The sequence below is a fragment of the Canis lupus genome, chromosome 10 (assembly GCF_048164855.1).
Source record: "Canis lupus baileyi chromosome 10, mCanLup2.hap1, whole genome shotgun sequence".
Classification (NCBI taxonomy): domain Eukaryota; kingdom Metazoa; phylum Chordata; class Mammalia; order Carnivora; family Canidae; genus Canis; species Canis lupus.
Genome location: NC_132847.1, coordinates 56506154 through 56519098, shown reverse-complemented (window position 1 = coordinate 56519098; position 12945 = coordinate 56506154). Strand labels below are relative to the sequence as shown.

The 12945-nt window shown below is 41.3% G+C and overlaps 1 protein-coding gene across 3 annotated transcripts in view; it reads right to left on the bottom strand.

Moving 5' to 3' along the window:
* The window catches only part of CCDC180 (coiled-coil domain containing 180), a 64278-nt gene that overhangs the window by 23871 nt on the left and 27462 nt on the right, over positions 1-12945 (bottom strand). For all 3 annotated transcript variants that reach the window (XM_072842029.1, XM_072842028.1, XM_072842027.1), the window contains exons 21-26: positions 9824-9999; positions 8051-8231; positions 6957-7103; positions 6147-6291; positions 5859-5975; positions 1042-1140 (exon numbers count right to left, since the gene is read on the bottom strand). In XM_072842029.1, the coding sequence (XP_072698130.1) occupies positions 1042-1140; positions 5859-5975; positions 6147-6291; positions 6957-7103; positions 8051-8231; positions 9824-9999 (865 nt within the window). The remainder of the gene's footprint in view (positions 1-1041; positions 1141-5858; positions 5976-6146; positions 6292-6956; positions 7104-8050; positions 8232-9823; positions 10000-12945) is intronic.

Here is a 12945-nt window from a genome sequence, read left to right as displayed (position 1 = left end):
TCGCTGCAGACTGCAAAAAAGTAATAACATGAGGGACATGTACTCACTCTATGTTTTGTGGATGTTCAAACTTTCTTCACGAAGCATGTGTTACTATGCAAGAAAAAGCAATAAAGATAGAAACCAAATGTCCTCTCAGTGTTAACAAAAAAATAAAACCTCAACTCAACTGAAATGGAAAAGACAGAGCTTGGTGAGGAAAGACCATCCCACTAAGACAGCTCCAGCTGAGACATCTGGTTCTCAAGCGCCTGGTTGAGCTGTTGAGAAAACATTGCCCAGGAAGGCCAGGATGAATGTGGACCGGGGGACAGAGATGTGTGCACAAGGTGGAAAAAAGCAAGTAAACAACGTAAACATCCAGAGACCTGCTGTGCTGATCCATTTTGCTCTCATTTGGCCTTTTCACAGTTCATATGTAGAGAAAACAGAAGTAACCAGTTTATGTGCAATGGTCAAAAACACCAGCAAATGAAAAATCAAACAAAAAGTGGTTGTGCAGAAGGCATAATTCTGCTTCTGTGTTTCCTCTATGGCTGAGTTCCAATTACAGGAGGGATGCCTCGTGCCCTCAGAGGCGGAGTGAGGTCAGACTGCAGCCCCACACTCACTGGACTCTGCCTGCCAGGGAGGGGCTGGGGGCTGGAGGAGGGCTGTGTTTTCTTTTCTTCCTTGATTCCATTGAATGGAACACGGGTTAAATAGGATGGCTCAGAGGCCCTCTGGAGCTGGAGAAATCTTGATGACAGATATAAATTTACTTCCAGTTTATAATTCTTGGGTAATGCAGGGGATCCCTGGGTGGCTCAGTGGTTTAGCACCTGCCTTTGGCCTGGGGCATGGTCCTGGAGTCCTGGGATCGAGTCCCACATCGGGCTCCCTGCATGGAGCCTGCTTCTCCCTCTGCCTGTGTCTCTGCCTCCCTCTCTCTCTCTCTCTCTCTCTCACTGTCACTCAGGAATAAATAAATAAAATCTTAAAAAAAAATTCTTGGGTAATGCATCTTTACTATTCATAGCTCAGCAAATACTGAATACTTACTTTTTTATCTCCCTTTGAGCTTCGACACATTTCTATTTTCCTTTGGAGCTGTTCCAGAGAAGAATTTAATCCATCTGTTTGTAAATTAGACTTTGCAACCTAGAAAAACCAGAGGCTTCATGATTTTTTTTTTCTAGAATACTTATTCTGATCAGGAAAATGTTCAGCAAAACATACTGAGATGAATTCAGTATTGGAAAAATGAAATGGGGGAGGTGGGGTGGGAAATGCACCATGTTATCAGAAACTAGATCAATGCAAATGTAAAAGGGCTTGGTTTTGTTTTCTTTTTTACTCTCAAACAAATAAGGTTTAAAAATAAAATCAACAACCCACAGTAGCAGTTGAGGGCATTGTCCCACTGGTGACGGTTGTCTGAGCCACCTGGAAAACACGAAGAGCCTTAAAACATTCATGAGCTGCCCCAGTAATTCCAGCTCTGGGAGATACCCTATGGACATACAATCAGAGTTTCCTATGCAAGGGTGTTTACAATGCCATTGGTATGATCATAAAAGAAATCCACCAAATGTTCTTCCAAAAAAAGAATGGATGAGTGAAAACGGCAACACACTCAGGAGAGGGAAGTTATCACAGCAGGGGTTTTGAAAGAATCTTTAAAGATTCTATAGCCTAAGAAACTGTATAAATAGCAAGAGGTCAGTTTTGTTCTTTGTGTATATATACATATACATGTACATGTATTATATTATATATAATGTGTACTATTTATGTGTATTATACACTTTATATATTATATAATATATATAAAATCTTTCCATATATATCCAAAAAAAGCTTAAAAATAAGTCAGTCATTCCTGGCTTTATTGAGAGACAATTGACATAACATTATGTAAGCTTAAGGCATACACGATGTGTTGATTTGATACACTTAGATATTGCAAAATAATTATCACTCTAGCATTAATTAGCACTCCAACCACATCAAGTAATTACTATTTCTTTTTTGTGATGAAAACATGCAAGATCTACTCTCATACCAACTTTCACGTATACCATATAATATTATTAACTATAAAGATTTTTTTTAATTTTTTTTATTTATTTATGATAGTCACACAGAGAGAGAGAGAGAGGCAGAGACACAGGCAGAGGGAGAAGCAGGCTCCATGCACCGGGAGCCCGACATGGGATTCGATCCCGGGTCTCCAGGATCGCGCCCTGGGCCAAAGGCAGGCGCTAAACCGCTGCGCCACCCAGGGATCCCAGTATTATTAACTATAATGCAATGCTGCATCTTAGATCCCTAGAACCTATTTGTCTTATAACTGGAAGTTTTTACCCACTGCCCCTTATCTCCACATTTCCCATACCACTCAGTCCCTAGTAACCACCATTCTACTCTCTGTTTCTATGAGTTTGGCTTTTTTAGATTCCACATATAAGTGAGATCATACAGTTTTTGTCTTTCTTTCTCTGACTTATTTCACTATGAATAATGCCCTCAAGGTCCATACATGTTATCACAAATGGTAGGATTTCCTTCCTTTTTGTGGTCAAATATATATCTTCTTTATCTGTTTGTCTGTTGACACTCTGCCTTTTTCTGCATCTGTTTCCACACCTTGGCTATTGTGAATAATGCTGCAGTGAAGCATTATTCAAGACCATATTTTCATTTCCTTTGAATATATACCTAAAAATGGGATTGCTAGAGCATATGGTGATTCTATTTTTAGTTTGTTGAGGAAACTCCATACTGTTGTCCACAGTGGCTGCACCACTCTGCACTCCCACCAAAAGTGCACAAGGTTTCTTTTTTCTCCACACCTTTGTAATCAGTTATTATCTCTTGTCATTTTGGTGGCAGCCATTGTAATAATTATGAGGTGATACCTCATTGTCATTGGTCTTTCCCTGATGATGAGTGATGTTGAACACCTTTTCATATACCTATTGGCTACTCATATGCCCTTTTTCGAAAAATGTCTAATCAGTTTCTCTGCCCATTTTCAAACCACATTGTTTGCTTCTTTTGCTCTTGAGTTATATGAGTTCTTTTTTTTAAGATTATTTATTTATTTATTCATGAGAGACAGAGAGAGGCAGAGACACAGGCAGAGGGAGAAGCAGGGTCCCTGTGGGGAGCCAGATGTGGAACTTGATCCCAGGACTCCAGGATCACACCCTGAGCCCAAGGCAGATGCTCAAACACTGAGCCACCCAGGTGAACCAGAGTTATATGAGTTCTTTATATATTTTGGATATTAACCACTTATAGGATACATTATTTGCAAATATTTTCTCCTATTCCATAGGTTACCTTTTCATTTTATTGTTTCTTTTGCTATGCAGAAGCTATTCAATGTGATGCAGTCCTACCTGCTAATTTTTGCTTCTGTTGCTTGTGCCTTTGGTGTCACATCCACAAAATCATTGCCAAGACTAATGTCAAGGAGTTTTTCCCCCATATTTTTTCCCAGAGTTTTATGATTTAGAGTCTTACGCTTAGGACTTTAATCCATTTTGGGTTAATTTTTGTGCATGGTATAAGGGGTTCAATTTCATTCTTCTGTAGTGTTTATGCAGTTTCCCAACACCATTTATTGAAGAGTATAGTACACTGAAATAAGGAATTGTGACGCTTTGCTCTACTTTCTCAGGAATGCTTTAGCTATTCATACTCTATCACTGTTACATACAAGTTTTAGGATGGATTTTCCTATTCCTGTGAAAATTCCACTGGGATTTCGTTTTTACTTGGCTTATACTTTTTTTTTTTTTTGGTATTTTTTTTATTGGAGTTTGATTTGCCAACATATAGTATAACACCCAGTGCTCATCCCATCAAGTGCTCCCCCCAGTGCCCGTCACCCAGTCACTCCATTCCCCCGACCACTTCCCCTTCCACTACCCCTTGTTCGTTTTCCAGAGTTAGGAGTCTCTCATGCTTTGTCTCCCTCTCTGATATTTCCCATTCATTTTCTTTCCTTTCCCTTATCCACTGGGATTTTGACAGAGAATGCACTGAATCTATAGATAGGTTTGGGTAGTATGGATATTTTAATAATGTTAATTCTTCTGATCTATGAACATGGGATATCTTTCCATTTGTTTGTGTCTTCTTCAATTTCTTTCATCAAATTCTTGTAGTTTTCAGTGTATAGATCTTTCATTTCCTTTGTTACATTTATTCCCAAGTGTTTTATTGTTTTTGGTGGTATCGTGAATGAGATTGTTTTCTTTATTTCTTTTTAAGATATTTTTACTATTAGTATATACAAATACGACTGATCTCTTGATGTTGATTTTGTATCCTACAACTTTACTGAATTTGTTGATCAGCTCTAACAGTTTTTTTGCTGGGTTTTCTATATATAAGATCATTTGTTCTGCAAACAAAGACATTCTTACTTCTTCCTTTTCTTTTTGGATGCCTTTTATTTCTTTTTCTTGCCTGATCATTTGGGTACTATGTTCCAGTACTATGTTGAATAGGTGTGGTGAGACAGAGTACCCTTGTCTTGTTCCTGATCTTAGAGGAAACACTTTGAACTATTCATTGTTGAGTATGATATTAGCTTGTCACATATGGCCTTTATTATATTTAGTGTTTTCCTCCTTTACCTAATTTGTTTAACATATTTATCAAGAAAAGATGTACATTGTCAAGTAGTTTTTTTTGCATCTATTGTGATGATTAAATGATTTTTATCTTTCATTCTATTAATATGGTGTCACATTGATTGATTGTATATTTAGAACTATCCTTGCATCCTAGAGATAAATGACACTGGATCATGATGTATGATCCTTTTCATGTGCTGTTGAATTTGGTGTGCTAATTTTTCTTAAGGATTTTTGCATCTCTATCCATCAGGGACATTGGTCTGTAGTTTCCTTGTAATGTTCTTATCTCTCTTTGCTATCAGGGTAATTCTGGCTTTGTAAAGTGAATTTGGGAATATTGCCTCCTGTTCTATTTTTTGGAAGAGTTTGAGAAGAATTGGTGTTTTCTTTAAGTGTTTGGTAGAATTCACCCATGAAACCATTGGGTCCTAAGTTTTCTTTGTTGGGAGGTTTTTGATTACTGATTCAATCTCCTTACTTATTATTGGTCTGTTCATGATTTGTCATATTTGTTCATGATTCTGTCATATTTGTTCATGATTCTGTTTCTAGAACTTTTTCCATTTCTTATCCAATTTATTGATATATAATTAGTCATAGTAGGCTTAAAATTCTTGTAGTTCTGCATTATCATTTGCACTGTCTTCTCTTTCATTTCTGGTTTTATTCAAGTCCTTTCTCTTTTTTCTGTGTCTAGCTAAAGGTTTGTTGATTTTGTTTATCATTGAAAAACCATCTCTAGCTTCATTGATCCTTTCTATTGCTTTTCTGGTCTTTATTTCATTTATTTCTGATCTGATCTTTGTGATTTACTTCATTTTGCTAACTCCGGGTTTAATTTTTTTTTCAAATTCCTTAAGGTGTACAGTTAGGTCATTTATTTAAGATCATTGACCTCAGTTCACATTTTGACTTCACATTCGAGAGTTCTGTGTTCTTGTTCTAAGTCACTTAATTACTGTCTGCCTCAGTTTCTTTGTCTCTAAAATAGGGGGGGAAACAGTACTTGCTTCATATAGTTCTTGTGAGGACTAACATAGCTGATCAAAACAAGTCAGTTAGCAGGATGTATGGTACATAATAACTCAATGAATCCTAGAGGCTATAATGATTTAACATCTGTCTCCTGGCTGGAGTTCAAATCCCACGGGGCAGAGCCCACAGTTGTATTCCCAGCACTTGGGACAGTGCCTGGTATGCAGGTGAAGAATGAATCTGTCCTACCTCACACTTGATGTTCACTTGCAGATTTGTCAGCAACCGCTGGATTTTCTCTATGAAAACAAGATCCACAGATAGGTTATGGAATTTGCTTTCAAACTTGTTGATGATATCATTGGCCTGTGAAGAAATATAAAAAAGTAAAGGAGGGGGGTTTAATTTGGAACTTACAGACTTTGGAAGCAGAGGGAGACAGGCTCAATTTTTTGGAATGGGGGCTTGGCAGGCCTGTCAGGCAATGAGCAAGGGTGTCTAGGACCTGGCTGGAGGTCAAGGGCAGGGCTCTCCCACCTGGTCCAGGTATTCACTTTCCATCTTCTCCATGTTGATCATGATTAAACTTTCAACAAACTCTATTCGGGAAGCTTCCTTCTCCAGTCGATGACACAGTGAGTCAATTTCTTCAGAAGAAAAGTTGCCTCCCTCAGAAAACAATCTGAAAATAGTTCAAGAGAAATAAAAGCCACTGATCAGACCTGAAACTTCCCACCCATCCCAAACACTGTGGTTGATAAAGTTTTAGATTAAAAGTATAAGATCATAGAAAAATGAATAGAGGTGGTTCAAAGATAGAAGCAATGAAATAACCCAAATATCCTTTAAGGGATGAACAGAGAAACAACATGTGGTATATACACACAATGGAGTAGTATTCAGCTTTAAGAAGGAATGAAATTCTGACACATGCCACATGATGAGTGTTGATGACATTAAGTGAAATAAGCCAGACACACAAAAGGACAAATACTGTATGATTTCATTTATATGAGGCACCTACAGTAGTCAAATTCATAGAGACAAAAAAAAAAAAAAAAGGAATTCTGCTGCCAAGGGCTGGCAGAAGAGAATGGGAGTTAGTGTTTAATGCATTCAGAGTTTGAGTTTATGAAGATGAAAAATGTTGGAGATGGATGGTGTTGATGGTTGCACAACAGTGTGAATGAACTTAGTGCCACTGAACTAACTGCACACATGAAAAACAGATGAATGGATAATTTTATGTCCTATATTTTGTCATAATAAAAAAATTAAAGGGGGAAATGACCACTTCTCAACAGAGAAAGCCCAGTGCCCACAGAGGCTCCCGATGCTGGCTCCCACCTGCAGTGCTTGATGAACTCAATGTTGGTTAAGCAAAGCTTGCCCAGGCTCTCCTCCAAGTACTGGCGGAAGCTGCGCAGGGACACTTGGATGACATCCACATAGCTAAGCAGCTCCTGATGCAGTGTGCTGCTCAGAGTAACCAGCCTAGAGGACACAGGAGGCCAGGGTGGTGGTGACCCAGGGATGGAAGGGCACCCTGGGGGCCACTCGAGCTCCACTGCTGTGCCCAGCTGTGGGGCCACCACAACCACAGCCATGTTCCTCTCAGTAGAAAAAGAGGCTAAAAGGAAGTTCAAAATGCCAGTGTGTGCAGGACACAGCACAGGACTCTCAGTGTGCTGTATCAGAGGACATCTGTCTCCTCTCTCTGGCCCTTGCCGCCAAATTACTAAAGGAATCCCCAGTTCCTACTGGATCTTTGCCCTTCCTGCAGTGCTCACTCTCTCTAGCTCACAGCAATGTGGCTCCTGTGGCTGGTGCTCTCCCAGAGGAGCACCCTGCAGGTTTCCTCTTCACCTTTAAGTCCACCCTAACCAGCTGCCTATTGTGTCTGACTGCTCCTGTGAGGGCCCCTCATGTTACCTGACTGAGGTCTCCCTGAGTTCACCAGAGCCTCCATCTCAATTCCCCGAATGGTCTCCTTGGAAGCCCTTGCTCTGCTGTGAGCACATCCCCACCCCAAGCTGGGTCAGTGCTCCTTCCCGAGGGGAAAACTCTGTCTCCTCTTTACCTTCCTCCATCCCAGGCCAGGGGGCCCTCCTGCAGGAAGCTCTTCCTGATTTCCCTTGAAGGAAGTGGTTTCTCCCAGCATGGACATTTCGGGGCTGGTTAGTAACATCCCTGCACCCTGACCACATGCACCCTTTTCTGTCCCTGCCTGCTCACCCAGCCCCCAACCCCCAGCCCCCAGCCCGACGTTCACACAGTTGGACTCTTACTTGTGTGAAGAGGTGAGCTGAAAAGAGGAGGTTGCTATAGGGCCTAGACAACTGACCCTTATCCACCAGGGAGGGACCACTCCTTTGAGAGCAGCTAAAGGCTGGCATCTCGTGTCTGGGATTCTAGGCCCGCAAGACTTCCAGGGCCCTCACCTCTGGCTCTTCGTGGCGTTCAAGAAGATGTGCTCCATGTCGTAAATCTTGCGGCGGAAGTTTTTGCTCTTTATGTTCTGCTCCTCTTGGAATTGGAAGAACATCAGCCTCTCCTTCCTTAGCGTCTCGGTCACCCCAGCACAGTGGCTGTCCAGCCGCTCTTGATGGAGCAAGAGCTCAGCTGAAAAAGGATGAGGGGGAGCTGAGGCCCTCCAGGATCTCAAGTCACCTCAGGACGTTCCTCTCCTGGATGGTGACCGTCACCCTCGGTGTGGCTTGGGAATGGGTGCAGATCTGAGAAAGGCCATCTGAGACTGCCCCAGTGTCTCTAACTGGAAAGGAGGCTGTCCAGGCTGTAAGTGGGAGGTCGCTGCTTGCAAAGACACCCAGGAGCAGGTGGATGGGTGGAGGGTGTTGGGAAGGGTGGGGAGCCTGGTGAGAGAGTCTGGAGAAAACAAACAGCACAAGGCTGGGCAGTCGGAGTTTGTTCCTTTCTACCAGTGGCTACTCTTTCTGGGAAGCTTGAATTCCATAGGACTTCTAGGGTGGGCTAAACAGAACCAGGATTTAGTTTCAAGGGCTCCATCGTAGGCCTTTGGAGCTGCAGACAGCCTCAGGTCAGCCCACCCCATCTTCCTGCTGCCAGGAAGGGAAAGTGCTGTCATCCCGCTCTGCCAAAAAGGAGTGCAGGGACTCTGGGACCTTGTTTCTCTGACCTTGATCTCTGCATCGTGCACCGGGGCAGGGAGCCACGGAAGGGGCAGGAAGACAGTCTTCACGAAGTGTCTCAATTTATACTTATATTTAATGAACACATTTTCCAGATGAACACAATGAGGTTCCAAAGGCAGGGCAGCCCGGGTGGCTCAGCGGTTTAGTGCTGCTTTCAGCCCAGGGCGTGATCCTGGAGACCCAGGATCGAGTCCCACTGGGCTCCCTGCAGGGAGCCTGCTTCTCCTTCTGCCTGTGTCTGTGCCTCTCTCTCTCTCTCTCTCTCTGTCTCTCTCTGTCTCTCATGAATAAATAAATAAAATCTTTAAAAACAAAACAAAGTCAAGCAGGGTTCCCAAGGCCCCAAGCAGGGGGACTCCGGGCTGGGCTGGCTGATTCCATAACTCAACTGTCACTGCTCCAGACAGGAGGAGTTTGGTTGGGACCATGTGAGGTCACTCTGGAAGCTCAAAGGGTCATGAAGAAACTTGAAGTGTGACACAAGTGAAAACCCAAAACAGTCATTGAGGATCCAACTAAAAATATGTTACCCACTAATGGAGCCCTGTGCCTAAGAGCAAGATGGCACCTCTTTTTAAGTTATAAAATTATAAGCTTAAATTAATGGGTACCAGTTGCTTAGGATTCCTCACTGTACCCTTTCAGGGACAGTTAATTACCCCCAGAAGTATCCTCTTCTGCAAGGGAAGGAGGGATCAGAGAGGTCAGGTAACTTGTCCAGAGTCACACAGCTAGAGAGGCTGAGCCTGGTGGTTCTGATTCGTGAGCTCAGGTTTGCCCCTAGAGCATCTGAATGCAGGTGTATATCTGATAGGTGTGTGAACAGATTATCTATTCACGCTGCTAAAATAGGACAATACTCTTCATTTTGGCATCTAAATCCTTGTTTAAAAAAATTTTTTTTTAAATCTCAAATGCGGGTTCTAAGAACTGTCTTCTCTGCCAGTCTGGAGGTGCAACCCTCACAGAGGGGCACCTACTGAATGCAGAACTGACACCAGCTGTCTGGGACAGGGTGGTCTTCCCAAGCAGGGTCCGTACCTGCCCTGACATTATGGATGTCCTTTTCAATGCGCTCAGCTCTTAGCTCATGTAGGTGCAGACGCAGCTCCAATTCTGAATCAAGTTCATCAATCTTGGTGGCCGCAGTGACCCGGGTTTTGAGGACACATTGGTCAAACCACTTCTCTAGGTGCTCAAAAAAGCCAGTTCGAAGCCTGAGGAAGATACCAGTGACAGTCAGCTCTGCCAGTGGCAGTGACCAGGGAGAGAGCTTTCCATATCGATACATAAAGTGCTTCCCCCTATCACTTCTTCCTTTTTTTCCCCCCACTGTATTATATTCCTTTGTCTGGATGGACCACCATTAATTTAACCAGACTCAGCCAAAGGACATTAGATGGTTTCCAACCATTTGTTCTTCAAAAAAGGCTACAGTGAATAACCTTGTGCGTAAGTCAAGTGTAGATGCGTTTCTACAGGATATATTCCCTGAACTGGAATTGCTGAATCAAAGGCTAAAATACATCTGTGGTTCTTAAAGATATGGCTTAACTACTTTCATGGCAAGGCACCCAGAACTGCCATCAACAATGAATAATAATTTCCCTTTCTCCACAGCCTTGGAGTGAATTGCCATACTTTTGAATTTGACAATTTCATCATGTTATGATTGAAACTGAACATACTGGCATCTGTTTAAGACTATTTAATTTCTTTTTCTACATACTATTCATGAATATCCTTTGCCCATTTTTTCTCTGTTGTGTAGATGCTGTTTTTCTTACCAATCTCTTTATATGGGCACTCCTTATATATTGGGAACATGAGATTATTTGACTATGATGTGAGTTGCAAATATTTTTCCCAACTTACCACTTCTTCCTTTTCAAAATTTATGTTATTATTAAGATGCCCATGTATTGTTAAGGTGTTGGTTGTCCCCAAATTTATCTATAGATTCAATGCAATAAAATTTATCTATACATTCAATTCAATCAGGGTGCCTGGGAGGGGCTCAGTCGGTTAAGCATCTGACTCTTGGTTTCAGCTCAGGTTATGATCTCAGGGTTGTGAGATCAAGGCTCATGTCAGGCCCCATGCTCGGCGGGGAGTCTGCTTGAAAATTCTCTTCCTCTGTCCCTACCCCCCACCCTTGCGTGCACACACTCTCCTCTCTAAAATAAACAAGTAAATCTTTAAAAAAAAAAAGAAATAAAAATAAAAAGCATAGCAGATGTCTTCCTCTAGAAACTGATAAGCTGATCTCAAGTTTATGTAGAAATGCAAATGGCCAAGGAGAAGAAGACCAAAGCTGGAGAACTTACACTACCAGATATTGACTTAGTATACAACTACAGGAACCAGGCAGGGTGAGGTGAGGGTGATGTGTCAGAGACACAGAGAGATAGAAAGGAAGTCTGGCAGAGCAGTGGGGAGACTCCAGCCTTCTGGAGTCAAGTGGTTATACACATGGAAAGACATGAATCTGACTCCTATCTCGCACATAAACAAAATCAATTACAGGTAGATTATACATCTCCATGTGGAGCCTCGGTGTCCAACGAAAGATGAATGGATAAAGAAGATGTGGTTTATGTATACAATGGAATATTACTCAGCTATTAGAAATGACAAATACCCACCATTTGCTTCAACGTGGATGGAACTGGAGGGTATTATGCTGAGTGAAGTAAGTCAGTCGGAGAAGGACAAACATTATATGTTCTCATTCATTTGGGGAATATAAATAATAGTGAAAGGGAATATAAGGGAAGGGAGAAGAAATGTGTGGGAAATATCAGAAAGGGAGACAGAACGTAAAGACTGCTAACTCTGGGAAACGAACTAGGGGTGGTAGAAGGGGAGGAGGGCGGGGGGTGGGAGTGAATGGGTGACGGGCACTGGGTGTTATTCTGTATGTTAGTAAATTGAACACCAATAAAAAATAAATTGAAAAAAAAATAAAATAAATAAATAAATAAATAAATAAAAATAAAATAAAATGATAACATTTGTAGTAAATAGGAGGATATTTTCAGGGCCTTGGGGCAAGCACAGATTTCTCAGATAAGACAGGAAGTACATTAACCTTAATGAAAAAAATTGATGAATAGGATCTTATTGCAAATAAGAATTTCTCTTCATCAAAAGATTCCTTTAGGAGAGAAAAAAAAGGCAAGCACAGAGAGGGATAACCATTTGCCATGTATTAACCTGAAAACTCTTTGGTACTATTTTTGGTTGTATCTTCTCAAGAGGGACACACATAGAATCCTATGTCCCAACAATTCCACTCTCAGTTATGTATCTAACAGAAATGGAGACATATGTTCACCAAAAGACTTGCGCAAGAATGCTCAGAGCAGCACTGTTCCATTCCCCAAAGAAAAACAACTCAACTATGCATCAGCAGTAGAATGGATAAAGAAAATGGATTATGTATTTTTATAATGGAATACTACACAGAAATAAAAATGAGATAAGACCACATTCAAAAATACATACGAATCTTGCAAACATAATGAAAGGATTCCAACATAAAAGAGTATGTTTTCTATGCTTCCATCTAAATAAAGTTCAAAAACAAGCAAAACTAATTCAGAAGTTAGAATATTGGCTATCTTTGAGGAGGAGAGGGAAATGACTTGAAATGAATACATGAGGGAGAGTTGGTAATGTTCTATTTTGAGGGAAGTACTGGTTACCAGGTGTGTTCCCTTTGGGTAATTCATTGAGCTATACATTCATGATTTCCATACTTTTCAGTATTGTATCCTTCAACATGCAAATCAAATCAGTTTAACACAGAACTGTTTTTCTGGTTAATCCCAAGGCCAGATGGCATAAATGTTTGGCTCAAGACTCTGGAATCACATGGTCTAGATTTACATCCTAGATCCAACCACTTCCTATCTCAGAGATCTTATCAAAATAGCTAACTCCCTGAGCTTCAGTTTCTTTGTCCATAACATAGGCTAATTATAGTACCCCTTTCATAGTTATTGAGAGTATCAAATCCTCTCAATAAATATTAGCTCTTGTGGTGGCCCTTGCTTTTATTCTTTAAGGAGAAGACAGGCAATGGCCTGTGACAGATGAAGGAGAAAGGATGAGTTTCAAGTCAAGAGACATTTTCAAGGTGAGATGATGCTGAGGTGAAA